This window comes from Catharus ustulatus, chromosome 4, assembly GCF_009819885.2.
Source record: "Catharus ustulatus isolate bCatUst1 chromosome 4, bCatUst1.pri.v2, whole genome shotgun sequence".
Taxonomy (NCBI): Eukaryota; Metazoa; Chordata; class Aves; order Passeriformes; family Turdidae; genus Catharus; species Catharus ustulatus.
Window position 1 is genome coordinate 56,988,254 of NC_046224.1, and position 17,172 is coordinate 57,005,425.

The 17,172-nt window shown below is 41.3% G+C and overlaps 1 protein-coding gene across 2 annotated transcripts in view; it reads right to left on the reverse strand.

Annotated features, from left to right (window-relative positions):
* The window catches only part of DENND5B (DENN domain containing 5B), a 104,437-nt gene that overhangs the window by 18,621 nt on the left and 68,644 nt on the right, over positions 1-17,172 (reverse strand). For both annotated transcript variants that reach the window (XM_033057705.2, XM_033057706.2), the window contains exons 6-11: positions 16,002-16,233; positions 13,795-13,945; positions 5,100-5,193; positions 1,817-1,948; positions 706-858; positions 154-232 (exon numbers count right to left, since the gene is read on the reverse strand). In XM_033057705.2, the coding sequence (XP_032913596.1) occupies positions 154-232; positions 706-858; positions 1,817-1,948; positions 5,100-5,193; positions 13,795-13,945; positions 16,002-16,233 (841 nt within the window). The remainder of the gene's footprint in view (positions 1-153; positions 233-705; positions 859-1,816; positions 1,949-5,099; positions 5,194-13,794; positions 13,946-16,001; positions 16,234-17,172) is intronic.

Here is a 17,172-nt window from a genome sequence, read left to right on the forward strand (position 1 = left end):
ATGATTATAAGAAGTCTCAAGATATAAATGTGGTATTAGTAAGCAAATACACCGAAAATCCTGCACAGGTTTCATGTGGTTGCAATGTTTCTCCCATGGCTGAGTTCATTTGCTGTGATAGACTTCTCATGGAGTCACCTCCCAAGTACTCACCTGGGGACTCTGCACTGTGCTCTTGCTTCTCTTCTCTCTCCTGGTACTGAAGCAAATGGGACCACAGTGCAGATTTCCCCTATAAATGGAATAAAGTATGTTACTTTAAATAAACCAGGCAAAAAACCCAACCAATAATAATGGCCAATAAACACAGCAGAATAATGAAATGGTATTTGAATGGGTAAAATGTTCAGTAATGAAAACTAATCCTTCTCTTTTGTGCCATGAAACCCCAGGGAGAGAGGACCATCCCACTGATCCAGCAGTCACACCATCCACCTTTCTTCCTTGTCCTCCCCCTTGGTTTCCTGTGTGAAGGTTCAAAGAGAGTAAACCAAACACATACTTGACAACATCACCACAATTTCTGGAGGGAAAAACACAAAAACAAACTCCAACACCCCAAAACCCCAAACACTCAAAACTCCTCAAACCTTAGCAAAATATAAACCAGGGATGTGGATCCCAAAGACACCTCCTGCTTTATCTTGGAGTTATACGACAGAGTAACAGCTTAAAAGGCAGAGATGACATGCAGTATTTACCAACCTGCTTGACCTGCAGACCATGGCTCCAGATTCTTTCTAGCAGATCACAGAGACTGGCAATCAGTGTATTTTCCTCCAGACCTGTTATGTTGGCTTCTCCATGTCCCAGCTCAACTGCTTCATGGCCCATTTTCTCCACCAACATGCGTTTAGTCTATTAAAGAAAAAATCCCAACAGTTTCTAAGAATGTTATCCAATAATGGATAGAATTTACAGATGGATTTACTTACACATGCCTAATCTAGAGATCATGGCTAATAGAGAGAAGCTTCAAATCTATTTGCAGAGATGGTAAATTAACAAAAATTATATATTAAAAAAGTTTGCTTAATTACTTTGAATCACAGAATACCCTGAGTTGGAAGAGGCACAGAAAGACCTCACCCAGCTCCTGTGTCTGCACAGGACAACCCTGAGAGTCACACCATGTGTCTGAGAGCACTGTCCAAACACTTCTTGAACTCTGGCAGACTTGGTGCTGTGACCACTTCCCTGGGGAGGCTGTTCCAGCTGTCCTATTTCTATATCATTTATCTATTGTCCTATTTCTATGCTGTTGATTTATTACCAAGCAGAGTACAGAATACATTCTCAGTCTTACTTAGCTTCTGTTTTAGTTCTCGTTACAGCCAATAAAGTTTAACACTCAAGTAAAGCAGTATACTACCAACTGCAACAGACACAAAAAGCTGCATGTCCATGGCTACAAAAGCTTCTTTAATATTAGGAAGTGTTATAATTCATTTGCTCTGCATAAACAACATGCACAAGCCACATGTGCTGAATTCTTCCCTTTTGACCAAGGGCATCCAAGCCATTTTATTTAGGCTACATGTCGATATGAACAATTAAAGGAAATCCTCCAGAAGATGTCTGATCATGCTGATTATCCTTCCTGTCCTTTCTACTTCTTCCATCAACTCCAACTGCATAAACAGAAGAGCGAAAACACGTTCCTTTCTCTTCTAGCTGTTCAAAAACACTACAGGGACATCCACCCTGCAGTAACCAGATGTTCCAACAGAACAATGCCATTCCAGCTGCAAACCAGGAGAACATCTGCAGGTGCTATTTGAGCAATCCAGGGGAGAGTACCCAGGGGATGACCTACCTTCATGCGACATTCCTTCAGTAACCCTTCCACAAATTTCCAGTTGGTCTGTGCAATCACAGCTGGAGACAGGTCTGACAGTTTGGGCTGCCTTGAATTTTTACCTAAACTCCTTGCTTCCTGCATGTATTTCTAAAAATAAAGAGAATAATTTTAGATATTACAGGTCAGAGTGACTCTCCTCATCCTAGGCAAGCAAGGCGGTGAAAACAAATGAGCTTGTGTTAATCTAGAAACATAATCTTGATTTGTCTGATGTTTAGGTGTCAGGCTGGAGAAGTAGAATGATCCCTTTTGACAACATAAAAAGCAAGATATTTTCCTGAGTGGTACAGAATCGGACAGTATTAGCCAGTGAACTGTGCTGTTAGTCACTAGCATGAAGTTAGGCACAACAAGTGCATAGTGTGTAATACCTTCATTCAGCAATAAAGTCAAAACACCAAGAAAAGCTTCTTTCCACTGTTATTTCTCACTTTAAAAAAAAAATTAAAATTGTCTAATTTGTGACCACACTATATATGAATAGAAAAAGAATCCCTTGTAAATAAATTATAAGCAGAAATACACTTAATGAATGAGAAAAAATTCATTCATTACTTTTCATCTAGATAGTTTATACAGGAAAAATGAGACAATCTTATTCTCAATTAACTTCTTGATTACAAGTGAAGTTCATTTTAAACAGTATTGACACTTGGGATCATTAATGTTCTTACTATGGTAATTGTTAAATATGGATTAAAAAAAAGCTATAATTGAAGACTTTCAAATTTTCCTGCTCCACTGCCTTGTCTTCAGGGGTAGGGTATTTTTTGCTTTGGTCTGTTTTTTGGGGGTATTTTTGTTCAGTTTGTTTTTTTTTTTTTTTTTTTTTTTTGGTAAGTCTAAATCCACAAACCAATCAGCAAGTGACCTCTGACCCCAGCATCAGTGAGAGCTACATACTGAGCAAGGCTGAGACCACAACTATCAAAACGTTGTTCAAGCATTATTTGTCATTTTTTTCTTAAAATAATAGAATTAGAAGAGAATGTTGCCAAATAAAAGTCTTGAAAACCAGTGCTCATAGCCTAGTGTGGGAATGCTCTGTTTCCACAGCGGGTTTTTGTCCAGTTAATGATGCCTCTCTGGGGGATGGTATGTGACAATGACCACTGCTTCCTGGAAGGAGCAGACCACATCCCTCCAGGGAATTCTTGTTGCTACTGGTTGGATTTTCTGGGAAACTGAGAGGTCACTATGGCCGCTGCGTCCTTGGAGCTTTCTGTCTGGGCAGAAAATTTATTCCATAGAACCACAGAATGGTTTTTTCTCAACACAGAAATTTGGACAAGAACACTTAGCATCACTCTAACAGGTCAGACAAGAATGTAGGGTTCTGCCATGAAAAAGCTGTGTTCTACTGAAATTCTCAGTTACATAACTACAGTTTCACCAGTACTGTATGGATTTAAAATAGTTCAAAAACTATAGGTAGGAATAAAAGAAAAAGCTACAGATGATGAAAGTGTGTTGTTCAGCAAGCAACCTCACAAGTGACTTCCACTTCAGTGCAGAAAATAACAGCAAAACCAATGAAAAAGTAATACAGGGAATATATAACTAGAAAAACTAATATTTCTTTTTAAATGTGAAGGGATAAAAAGTGTGGTTATAGTCTGAAGAGTACAAAACACAGGTAACCTTACTTTATTCATTGTATATCTTATTATATTAAAATTAAAAATAAAACAAAACTGTAAGGTTCCAGAGAAAAATAAGGGTGGGCTGAGAGAATCAGCTGATTGCCCTTTGCTTGTTCATCAGCATCCATGCACCACCACCCTCTTGCACACTGTGATGAAATGATCCAGGCAGCCAGAAAGAAATGCTTTTGGGATTTGACACCCTGAACTGAATTGTCTAGTGAGCAACATGGGGGAAAAAAACCCCAAAGTGAAACAAAATTGTTATCTTTCAGCCTTGGAGCCACTGTGTTTTCCAGGGAGCCAGTGTGGAAGCTCCTTTCCAGCTACTTTTCCAATTATAACCACACTTCCAAGTGCTACAGGGACATGCTCATACTCTACAAGAAAGGCGCAGGTTTGAGATGCAGCAAAGACAGAGGTTCCTCATGCTAACAACATCTCAAAAGCAGCTTTCAACAAGAAAAACTAAAACATACCAGGCAGCATTCAGAGAAGGATTTTTTAGGAGGCCGTGCAGGAGGGGGTGGTCCCTGATCCCACTCCCAGAAGGCCATTGAGTTCTGACGAAGCAAAAGCTCCTCCGATGGCTAAGAGGAGGCAGATGCCCCAATGGCAGAACAGCCAGAAAGAAAGAGGAGACAAAGCAAAAGAAGCATGCATATGATCCACAGCCAAAAAAAGAAGAAAGTAAATACATGACAAAGTACTGAAAAGGCTCTGCTGCAATATACACGCACGAGGCACTGTTTAAAACATACTTGCAAAGCCCTGTTAGCAAAAATAGCAACAAACATGTACAAGTGCTGTTTTGCTGTGTTTCCATGAAACATCGTTCAAAGTTATGGTTGAAGAGCCCCCTCATCCACTCAGGTTCTTTTGGAGGGCAAACTCCAACATTGACCAACGTTATTCAGCAAGTTTTACCACAAAACAGCAGGAGTGTTATATTTTTGCTAGTGACATACAATAGAAGCATATGGACATCAATGGAAAAATGTGGCAGAAAACATTTAATGAAGGATGAGGAACTGAAAAGATGGGAAAGAAATGCATGTATGTGACTGACATTTACAAGATGCATGGGAGTTTCCAAGCTTTAGGCATAAAAAGTCCCCAAAGTCTTAACCTTTCAAATAGGCACACTCTTGTCAGAAATCTACATAAGAGACAGGAAAAATGTTCCTTTAATAAAAAAGGGGGAATCCTGCCTCCTTTGCTTCTACAGGGCGGACATTTATTCAAGGACTTGACTTTTCCAGAGACTTCCATCCTGGCCAGAGTTTGGCAGCTGCACTGCCAGGGCTGTGCCATCTGTGTGTAGTAATACAGGCCAGAGTCTAAATCAGCAAATAAGCCATTTTCCTAATGACAATGGGGCTGTCTTGTTCCAAAATAATAAAAGCACTTGTTTTATGTTGTGCGCTTTGACGTTGTACAGCATCTGTGACAAGCGGAGCAGTATCCAAATGGCTACAGAGACCCAACCAAACCATACAGTAGCCACAAAACTGCCCCAGCTAATAGGCACATTGTTGTCCAAACCTCCAGCTCCTGGATTACAGCTTGTGCTGCCCTCAGATGAGGCCACCCACCTCCCTCATGTCGTTGTCCAGCCCGATGTGCTCCGAGTGCTGCCGCAGGCGGTCCTTCCTCCGCTGCGTGGTGGTGCTGCGGCTGGCCCAGCGGCTGGGAAACCAGAGAGAGAAGACGTGTGAGCAGAAGAAAATCAGGAGGGAAAGCCTGGGTCAGATGCTGAGGGACATCCAAAGGGATGCAGCAAAAGAAGGGAAAGCCCAAGCTTGGACCTTGCAGTAAATGCGGGTGCAAGCTGGTGCCTGACCTCCGCATGGGCAGGTCTGCCTCATCTGGGAGGTGACAGACCAGTGCTCACCCAAGGGACAAAAATCCTGAGGCAAATGTGCCCAGCTCCCTGCCTGCCAGGGTTTCCAGTGAGAGCTCCTGGTACCTGAAATGCAGGTGATGCCACAACATTGATGCCATCACTAGGTAAGTCACTGTACTTAGTTACCCAACACCACTGCTGCATTTGATGAGGTTTGATAAGAACAGTGTCTTTAGCAAAAAACAAAATACAATTATTTGAGTAGCAACTTCTACAATTTTGCTACTTCTCCTTTCTCCACTTTCTGTGGTACTTCCAGGAATTATTTGAGACAAACGTCTCATTGCAATTTTAACAACTGTAACCTATGCCATAAACAATACTGATGTTCCTGGGATTAGTCACGTTGCTATTTTCACCTTATCTTTTTTTTGCATCTGATTTCTAAGTAGCAGAGAAAACCTGTTTTTTTACCACCTGTTCATGTACATCCAGTTGAATTTTTTCTCCCTCTACACAGGTAGTATTGGTGAGGACAGCAGTCTCCAGATCCCAAACCCATGTATTTCTGTGTGCACCTCAAACAGAAGCACATACAAATAAAATTTGGGATCTAAGTGTTTGGACAAGGAGTTTCAGCAGGAGACACAGGCAGATGAATGCCTGGGGAGGAGACTTGCAAAGAGCTGGACTTGGGTTCTGACACATTGGGCAAAACACTGGGGATGCGTAGGGAGGGGAATCTGACCCAAGAGTAGTGCAGGGAAGTGACCAAAAAAAGGCCTCTGTTTCCAGAGAAAAGGACTTTGCAAATGTGTACATAACTATCTTCACCAGTTCCTTCAGAGTCAACCAAAGACTGAATTTTGGCTCACCACACAGATATAATGGGGAAAAAAGCCACAGGAAGTATTGTTTTAAAAGTCAAGCTCAAGTCCCATCATATCTCACAAATAACATCAAGAAAACAAGTACAAAGAAAGAAATCTGGGTCTGCATGTGATTATGGTTCATCACCTCAGTATCCCATATGACAATACATTTATTTTTAAAGCAGGCTTTTTTTTTGTGGCCTCAAGTCTCTGCTAACAAAACAAAACAGCTCAATAGGTGTCTGCACAGCAAATGCTGATACCTTCTCAGAGGAACACATCACTGACATAAGTGTCTTTGCACCTCCACAGAAGTCTCAAAAATGCACAGCCCCTGAGTTTAATAAGTCACCTTTTTTTTTTTTTTTCCAGAAGCAACAGCCAAAGTCTTGTTAGATGACTAAGAGGGAGAAAATAAACCCCTACATTTTAATAATCTCAACAAACAGAAATGCCACAGAAAATCACACTGTTGAACAGAGGATAGCAGATATGAATGTGACTTTAGCCACTTGGCTCTGGAGACCTTCCATTTATTGCAAGCCAGGACCACATTTATATTTAACACAACAGAATGCAAATAATACATTGCAAATTTAAGTTATAGATCAAATATTACCCATATCATAGTTTTTCTGCTCCAATTTATATGGTTATTTTCTGAATTCTAGACAGAGTTTGGATCCATCTCCACCTGCATTTCTACATTTACTGGGAGATGAAAGAATTGCTTTAAGTGTCCTTTAAGGGAAAACATTTCACCAAAGGTGAAAGCAGAACGAAAACCACAAAATAATTACAAAATAATACCATCATTAAAGCATTTGCAGTTCATTCCAGATTTGTACATCATCTGGGAGATGGCACAGAGCATTTTCCAGATTAGTAATCAGAACTATTTGAATGTTTTAATCATACAAAAGTGGAGATTGTTGGATGTTTATGGAAAAAAAAGGACTGCTGCTCATTAGCTGGAGCAATTACACACAGTGAGCTGCATGTTCCCTTTTTTTCCAAACTCTAACTTGAGGAAGAGGAGTTGTTGAGTCGCTGGGTGAGGTCTGTGCATTCGGTTGCTGCTCTGAATCTCTCTGGGAGGTTTTGTGAAGATCTAACAGCAGATAAATAGGATTAAGCAGCCAAATCTTTTAAAGCCTTTTCTTTACTGTGCCACATAGAATTTCCCCAAAACAATGCTTTAGTATTACAATAAGCATTCCCTCTCCTCACAGTGACTGCATTTTAAGTTGCTCTTCCTCTCCCTGTGATCACTTGAAATGATTTTAAGGAGGATAAAAGCCCCAGTGGTCACACCACCTCCCCGTGGCTGCTGATATCCTGTGTGGGTACCTCTGCTGGCCCTGCCATCAGCTGCTGCTCTATTCACACCTCAGCCTAGGTGCTGCCCAAGAAGCAAGAAAAGATGTTCTCCCTCCAGCAGCCCTTTGCTTGTTGTCAGCCCTTAGACGTGTGCTGTTCAGTTAACCACTGCTGCCTGTGTCCCCCGGCTCCTTGTCCTGAGGAGATGCAGCCCTCCTGCTGCTCAGCCTGGATGCTGCCCAAGGACTCCCTGACACCAAAAATGCCAGTTTTTTGCTGGCAGGGCCATGAGCATGGACTACTGGTGTGTTTCAGTTATTCCTCACAGTGGAGGCATTGCTACAAGCACCAGGTCTCTAGGGATGGAGCAGACGCAGCTCGGGTGCCGTCCTGCAGGGAGCCTAGGGGCAAGCTGCCTCCATGGAAAAGTGAGGAAAGGCTCATCTCAGTGTGTCTGCCTGTATCTAACTCCCATATCCACAGATGAATACTCCTCACCTCCAGGGACTGCAGAATAGCAGTGATATTTCAGAGGAGGGACCAGGGAGGACTGTGCTCAGTTCAACATATGGAAATGAAGTAAGGCACCTCTAACTAAGACCTTTGTAACATAAATGCAGTCAAGTCAGTACCATTTAGTATCAAATTAGACCCAACAAGCATAGGAAGAGGTTTGCAGAGGTTGGAGGGAATGTAATGGTGACATTTGAAACATCCCATGTTAAGTACCATCTTTTAATTTTCTGTAACAAAAGAGGTAAGGCAGTCAGCAGCAAAGCTACACAGTCAGAAACAATCTGGCAAAAGAGCACCTCACACCAGGGACTGGCCACGCTGCAATGCGACCATGTGTACATATCTTTTTCTTGCCTTACCTTCTCCCTGGCCCCCCTTTTTAAAGTTCCGTGGAGAAATGAAGAAATTATGTTTTCCCAAATCAGACATGGGTGTAGCGGGCAAAATTTATACTGCAAAATATGAACATATTGCTAGAGAACTTCTTTCTCAGATGGATTTAACCAATATTGCCATTACCATGAAAATCACTATTGTAATTAACAATCCATTTATAATGGTAACAGAGAGAAGGAAGAAGACAAATGCACTTGTTTACAGGACAGAAACTAAATCTCCTCATATATATATCTCACGAGGCAGGGTGCTATTTAGGTCTGCAAATCATGACAATCCCCATTCTACCTATGAAAGTCCATCAAAGGAGTTATCTGAGTTTCTGCATTCACTAATTAGCCTCCACCAAACTCCCCTAAAGCACGCACACATTAAATACACACAGCCTGCACAGGCAAACTCCTTGGGCTCAGATGTAGTTTGTGTGGGATTACACGGAGATTCCAGGTCCAATACATGTCGGACCAAAGAAGAAAAGGAACAATGAAACTGAGCTCCACCTGATCATGGATGGGCTGACAGGGGAGGGGATCCACAGTATGAATCTGCTCCACAAACACTGCTCCATGGTAAGGAAAATGAAGGCTTAGATGGAGACTTATGCACCTTTTCCATTTCTGCCATAAAGTGGAATAGAAAAGCTTTGAAACTGCTCATTGGGTGGACAAAAAATAGTAAAATGCCTTAAAGGGAGTGGCCTTGCCACTGACAAGCTTTTTTATCAGTTTATATGAAAAGAGTTGCTATTAAATGGCGGCACACACAACTGCCATCCTCTGCAAGGAAGAGCTGTAGTGAATTGCCAGAATCACCTCTTAAGCCCTGAGGAACCACTGTCCTATGAGGTGCTTGATTTGCAAGTCCCTTGAGACAGGAGTACAATGCAGGGCAGAGCAAATGGAATAGCAGATGCAAAGATTCAATGTCCATTTTTCCCCATCATCTTTAATTCTGCATAGCTATGTTAAAATGACATATTAACTCAAAGCAGTTAATTGCACTCCTGCCTTGCACCAGTTGAGAAGAGGAACAGTAGCTCACGAGACTCACCCATCAGGTTCCAAGTCACCACAGCATGTATTTCCAAAACCATTTTAAATGCAGATTGTCAGTCATACTTTATTCTTGAAAATTAATGTATTTGAGTACAAATGGTTCATATTTTCATTGCACCCATCAGTGGTTTGCTATATTAGGTTACCTGAGGTATAGTAACAGTTTGTTTCAGATTTTCTTAAGTAAAAGGTGAGCTTTTACTACTCACAAAATTTAAATAACCTCGGTGCTGTGCGTGGATGGCTCATTGCTGATTCATTTAATGCTCACCTAGATGCTGCAGAGATGCCACTTTACATTACTTGCAATTGTTTGGCTTGATTTTAAAAAGAAGGTGCCTTCATTTAACACACCCTTAAACAGCACCCCACGGATAGGGGGTAGTAAAAGGCCTTATATATGCAGCACTCATTAAAAGAGAAAGACCATTTGGCATACAAAAATAATTTAGTTAAAATCAGAACAAATTCTGTCATCACACAGTGATACATTGACCCCTTAATGTTATATATACATCGTATTTTCCTTAAAATCATTACCTGATGTTAAATGCTAGCAACAATCAAACAGGAGTCCAGCATAAAAATGAGGAGAACCATAGCTCCAGGCAGAAAAATTCTGCCGAGTTCCCAACCTGAAAGAGGGAGCTGAAGGCCACAGGACAGTGCCCACACAAGTCATGTCATAAAATGGAGCACAAAAATGAACCATTGTGCATAGGTTTTGTAAATAAATACTGACAGAGTGGTCAGATCAGCAAAACACAGCTCAGGAACAAATGCCTGGAGAAAGCCAACAAATAACTTCTGAAATGTGCTTCATGGGTAAGAGCAACATATCTATCACTCAGCAAAAGCCTGAGGTTAGAGGCCAAGTGGGATCTGTGCTTGAAGACTTGGACTGTGCCCTGCCTTGGGGTCTGCTGCAGGAAAGGTAGGGGACACAGGACAAAAGCACAAGGCTCACAGGAAGCCGGGATGCAAGTGAGAGGGCTCAGGTGACAGAAGTGGCCAGGGCAGGAAAGAGGAAACAGGCTGGTCAGGAAAGCAAGCAAGGAGGGAAGCAGGGTTCCAACAAAGAAGTGGGGGGGAAAGCAAGCCAAAACTGAGGGGAACGCAAAAAAAGGGTAATTAAAGCCATTTTGTAAATGTGTAACAAAGCAAACCCTTCTTTTGAAAACCAAAAGAAACAAGAAAAAAAATCCATTCAGTTGTTCTTTGAAGGCATTCAATACAAATTGCCAGAATGCTGCCATGCTTGGGAATCACTGTTGTACTCTGCAATATTTAATCTCATTTATCAAGCTTCTTAGTACAAATTAAGTTACAAGGTAATCAATTAGATTGAAAACACAGCTTGTTTCATTGTTTTAATTTTGCACTGTAAGCATATTCCCCCTAATTTAACAATTAGCTAATCAAAAACCATGAAGTGTTTTGTAGCTTGGCTTTTTGTCATTCAAATTCCATTCCTGCAAATGCACCAGCCAGTGGAGTCCCAGCTACAATTTTAAAGTCTGGCAGAAAATACACACAGGGAAGTAGGGAACTCAGAGAAACCACAGTGTGGTGCTGGGGTTTGAGAAAGGAAATGAGGGCTCTGGAAAACAGAGCTCTTTCCTGAATAACAAATAGCCTGAGGGACTGCAGCCTGTTTTCTCCTGGGATGCTTTCTAGGAGGACTTCTGCAGAAGCCACTGCTTTACACGGTTAGAGCAGCATGGATGGGATGCTTTTGTACCCAGAGGAAGCTGCAGCTGCTCTCTGTAGATCCAGAAGGTTTTCCCATGATGTGGGAGATGTATCAAAGGCCAGGAGCACAGAGGGAGTCCCTCAAGTGGGACACTGCTGCCTGATGAGAAGGAGGACAGAACTGGGTGGGGTGTTTTGGTTTGGTTCAGTTTAAATTGTTTAAATCACATATAGGATCTAGAACTGAAACTAGAAGTGCTTGTTTTCTGCATTATATTTGTGATTTACAAATCACAGTATTACACTGGAACAGCCCAGTAACTGATAGAGGTATCTTCAGTGCCCCTCCTGCTTACAGGAAGGGAACAGATAGATAACATTATGAGCTCTATTTGTCAGTTTATCAGCACAGAAAGGAAAGCAATAAATTCCTGATTGCTGGCCACTGAGTTTTGAATTGGTTCATTTGCTACTGTCCAGCAACAATTGATTGCAACGTGGGAATTATTCCCCATTTCCCATGAATACACTTCCATACAAAATTCAGGACAAAATTTGCTATGTAAAACTGAAGCCTGCAAAAATAATTCTCATCTACACAACAATATCCTTGGCATTAATTTTATATTATAAGCACACAACAGCTACACCTGAAGAGTCTGGAAATGTAGCTGGAATATCCTCTTACACCATACCCACAAGCAAAGCTACAGCCCTGTATGTAAAACGTTTCTCCAAGAATCATACACTGGGAAATTCAAATTAATGGAAAGCTATACTTCAATTGACTTTGTGGTCAAAAGAGTCATGCTGTATTTGTAGGAAGCATGGAAAAGCTGTTCTATACATGGGTGTAAAATCAGCAGAATTATATGTCCTGTATGGGAGAGAAAGAGACTTCTCAGCTGCTCACATGAAAACCAGGAAAAAGAAAGATATAAACAGATGGTCTTGAGATTTTCCAATTACAACCCTTTTTGGCAACATACAGCTGGAGGAATTCCAAACATTTGTCACTTTGACATCGCTTTGTGGTAAGCAATGGGATTTTTGTACTTACAAATTCTGAAACCTGCTGCAATATAAATCAAAATTATCACTCAAGGAGTTAAAGTCATTTTAGAACAGGTACCAGTCTAACAGAAGCAAATCTCAAAGGGCATAAGGAAAACTGTTTTTAAGTGGTAATTATTCATAGACTCACTAAGGTTTTGCAATAGAGACAGAAGATTTAAGCAACTTTAGGCAGGCTGGGCACACTCACACTGTTGCTGACACTGTAGAACTGAAACCCACCCATAAGGATAGCAGGCAGACTGCTAAACACAGCATCTCACAGGATGAAGAAATCCTTCATTCCTCAAAGGACCATTACCCATACAATTCTGTCTCTATTTGCAGGAAGACTGAAAGCAAAGGAACTTTGAAATACGTGTTCCTCCTTGCTGGTTGGTCCTGGGTTTTTTAAAATTTCTTTTAAGGAACTCCATTTCTTTAAAATTCAGTGCTCAAGGATATCTTTTTTTATCTTTTGTAATTCTTATTCCTAGCAGGTTATTAAAAAGGGCTTAGCTAGCATTAGATGCACAAAAGGTGTATAAATAGAACTGAGTGGGCACCTCATGCAGAAGCTCAGAGAAGTATGTGTGCATGCATGTCTAAAACAAGAGGTAGCTTTAATATTTGGACAATCGTGGCCTTTGAAGCTCTTGAATTTACTTGTGCTCCCACATTTTGACTTCCAGAAACTAAACTGAAGGCTTCAGATGACTATTTGATGAGTTTGTGATCAATGATGCACAAATATTTCACTTTTGAGGAGCAAGAAGCCCCTCACTTATGGGTTTTGAAGGAAGAAAGATTAAAAATAAAGGAACTCACAGTTCTTTGTATTATAACTGAAGAGATGTAAAGTGTATCCGTGCTCCAGGTTCCCATGTTACATTAGGAAAATAAACCATGTAATAGCACGCTAAATTCCACAGCTACAGCTACCCCTACCCTCTTGTCAAAGAGTACCACAGAAACTTACCAGACTCAAAAAAGAAACCCAGGTACAGAACCACATAATTTCCACCCTCATCAAGTTAGTCTTCCAGGGAATTTCAATGTGGCAACTGAAACAGTGCTATAAAAATCTCTGGGTGGTGTAATAACAGCTAAAGAAAAGAAAGGAATTGAGTGGACACTAATTTCATTTCACAAGATGGTGTGAAGGTTTCAACACCAAAATTTCTTTCAGAATCTGAATGTTGGTTTGAGTTCCCAAATTACAGTATTCAGTGCAAAACAGCCAAACAATTAATTTTAAACTTGTAAGACTGATTACAAAACAAGAACTATGCTTGAGAAGACAGAGTATTTAGCACTCAACAGAAAACAGCAGGAGGAGCAGAGCTAGCACTTCCTGACATAACCTAAACTATGGTTATATTTTCAAAAGTCCCAGTCCATACAAACCAGAAACAGAAACAGCTGTTGGGTTCATTAGACTGGTTATATGCCATCCAAAATTGGGACTTAATGTTCAATGATGTGAACTATTTGTACAGGAAACCTCTTTTTAAATCCAGAAAATAGAACCTGTGCTTACTTGTTGTTGGTGGGTCCCGTTGCCAAGACATCCGACTGCAGCTTTGGGAAGAATCCTTGCTCATATTTCCCTTGGCCAATCTTCATATCGAGCAGGTGAGGGTGGATGGCTGTGTGGTCAATCTTCATCAGCCGCTGCTCGATGGACTGGGCTGCAGGTGACACTCACAGGTGAGCAACGTCACGACCCGCCCGAGGGCACGCGCTGTCACAACAGCAGTGATCATGCTCACACCCCTGGAAACCCTCTAGGAAATTAAACAGTGACCTCAGACACAGAAATCTGCCACTCACAGAGGTGAGGAGACGCTTGTGCTGTAGGTTTTTAAATTTTGTTTTAAGTTTCTTTACCACACAACGAGCACTGGTGCAAGCAAGTTAGCTGTTAAGCAAGCAGGTATTTACAGGAGCCTACAGGATGCATTAGTGCAATCTTTCCCTGAAATTCCTTGTTTGATTTGTTTCTTCTTCAGCAGAACAGAGACCTCCAAGGCCAGCTGCAACCCCTGTGGGACTGGGCACCTTGCTTAGCCCCAGACACATTCCCTGGGCAGATGCATGGCAGGAGGACACCTGAGTTTTGAAAACATCTGGGACTGTAATGATCCTCCTCCTGAAATTAGATATGCCTTTACTGGATGGCAGGCCTTCAAAAAGCATAGCTAACTGTAGCAAGGCCTCAGCATCATCAAGAGATCAAGAGGATGAGCAGATTCTTGGAAACAGGGAAGACTATGGTAAGATGGGAGAGAGCTCCCCAGGAATCTCAGCTGCACTGAGACTAAAGCAGTTCAATCCTTTCCTTCAAGGACTTGAGGGTTTCAAACTCAAACCTCAAGCAGAATGAAAATAAAACCTGTCACCCTGTTAACTTGTGAAGAACTTGGGAAAGGAGGTGTATGGGCAAATTCAGCATTTAATTAGCAACTTTAATATTCAACTTTCTAGACCATGTATTAATGGGCAGACCTGTTCTTTCAGCATATCACAGCTAGTGAATACATACACAAAATGTGGAAGTTAAATCTGTTTTCCATTTGTTAAGAACAATATAAAACTAATTTCCTATTTTCTAAAACTGTGATGGGAAAGAAGCTGTCACAAGATTTCCATTATCATTAGAAACTTAGCAAGTATTTTTTTCCCCTTTAAAAAAATAAAAATCACTTTGTATGGTTCCATTTGGAGAAAAGGAGTGGGTAGTGTGGGGTCAAAGGATTTGAAGGGTTCTGAAAATGTTAAACAAACAGGTGCTGGATCAGTGCTGGGGTCACATATACTGTGAATGGTAAATATGAAGGAAAATTGGTATTACTATCAGTTTGCTGCTTTTCACAAGACAGAAAATGAGGTTCTGGTGCCACAATATCTGCCAAAACTAGACGCTGAATAGACAGCTGACCTGCAAATTAGAATTGGGTTTAGACAGAAAAAAGGTTAAACAGACACAGATTTCTATTTCTGACATGTTTATAGAAAGTAAAACACTGAAGGAGTTAAATCAAAAAAGACCCATGAGAAATGGATTTGCCCTAGCTTACTAATACATGTCCCAACAAATTTAGGAGTATAATTTCCCTGTATTACTTAGAAATTAAATAAACACCTGCACAAGCATTAAATAAGAAATTCAAGTATAATTTGAAAAGGCATCTTGTGACAGTAAAGGAAAAAGGTTCCAAGCCTTCAGTAGAGCATTACTGTTCATTAACACTGAACATCTATTGCCGGAGGTACTAAATATGCTACACAGGATTACATCCCCTGCTGCTCTAACCAAATGGTGTAAGGCAAAACAACATGTTATTATGGGAAGGGGAGACAAGGCCAGTGGGGCAGACACCAGGGCTCAACTCCTCAGTGTGGTTGGCACTGGTCCCACCACCAGGGTGAAGGAAAGCTCTCCTGGCAATGGAAAAGGAGCTGCCTGAAATGAGAAACTGTGAGCCAGTTCCATTTGGGCTTGGCTGGATTTTATTAAAGGTACCAGCTCGGGAAAGCTCAAAGGGAAGGTGAAGGCTCCTGCCATTCCTAGTGTTTAACAGCATGCTAAAGATTTTGCTTAGATGAGAAAAGGACACTGCTGAGTCCTCCTCAGGTAGCTCTAGGACTTCCTCATCAACTGCAACACTCAGATGACTAAGGACCTATATTTCTTGGTGGCTGACACTGTACTTTTGAATATTTTACCAGCCCATCTGAACATACCTGCTTCTTTCAAAGTGCTGCATTTCTGGTAGTTGGATGTCCGCAGTGCAGGCGCCCTGACATTATATAGCCTTATTTTCTCAATTCGGGAGTCAAAAACTCGTAGAAAAGGGTCCTTCTCTTCCCACTGGGACATTATCTTATTGTCTATGAAGGTTGCAAACATCTGTGTTTCGATGAAGTGTGAAAGGAATGGGAGGTAAGGCTCAGGCTGGTCCGAAAGGAAGGAAGCCTGAAATACAGAACAGCTCGTTAGTGCCATGTTCCTACCCAGCCATCTTTTGGCACAGAACTGATCCAGAGCCAGCAGGAAGGCTTGGACAAGGTTTCCCCCACCACAAAAACACCTCTCAGAGAGCTGTGAATCTATCTGCAAAGGGGTTTGGTTCACAAATGTAAGAAATAAACAGTCGGGGAGGCTTTGCGACAGCTGAAACAAAGGGAATATGGAGTTACTGAAGTAATGCTCATGCTGCCTGCTTTTTCAGAGCAACCTAGCAGCTCTCACCCTTAGGAATAAACCCTATGAAATGCATGGCAGACCATTACATGTGCCCTCTTGGGACCTCTAGGCATCGTTGCCTACGACTGTATCACTTATTAAGGTGTCAAACATATCAAGGTGTGATGCTCTTCTGTGATGTTACACAGGGCAATTAACCAGGAATTTCCAATTAGAATTTACTGTGCCTCTAAGTCTCTAACTGAGCTTTGAAAACCCTAAACTTAACAGCCCATTTTATTGCAGAAGCACTAGAAGAGATTGCCTAAACAACCCCATCCTTTTGAATGCTGAACTGTTTAATGCCTGAAAACAAACCACCAAAAGGCAGGGCAGCAATTTTTTTAAATTAAAAACTGACTCAGATCAGTATTTCGTCTGTTCCTCACTGTTCATAATTTTAACCTTTTCCTTAGAGAAAGACTTCTATCTAAAAAAGATGATGGCTAAGAACACTATCTGCTTTGTAGGGTCACTCAGCAGCTGTGCAAGCTTCCTAACATTTCCCATTACTTTTGCTATCCTCCCATCTCTTTACATCCCCATTTCTAATCTCAAGGGACTCCTTTTCCTTCATGCATACTCTCCAATAGAGTCGTAGCAATATTCTCTAAGTGACAACCTTCTTCAGAACAATGTTACCCATTACCAAAAACCTCTACCATGAGA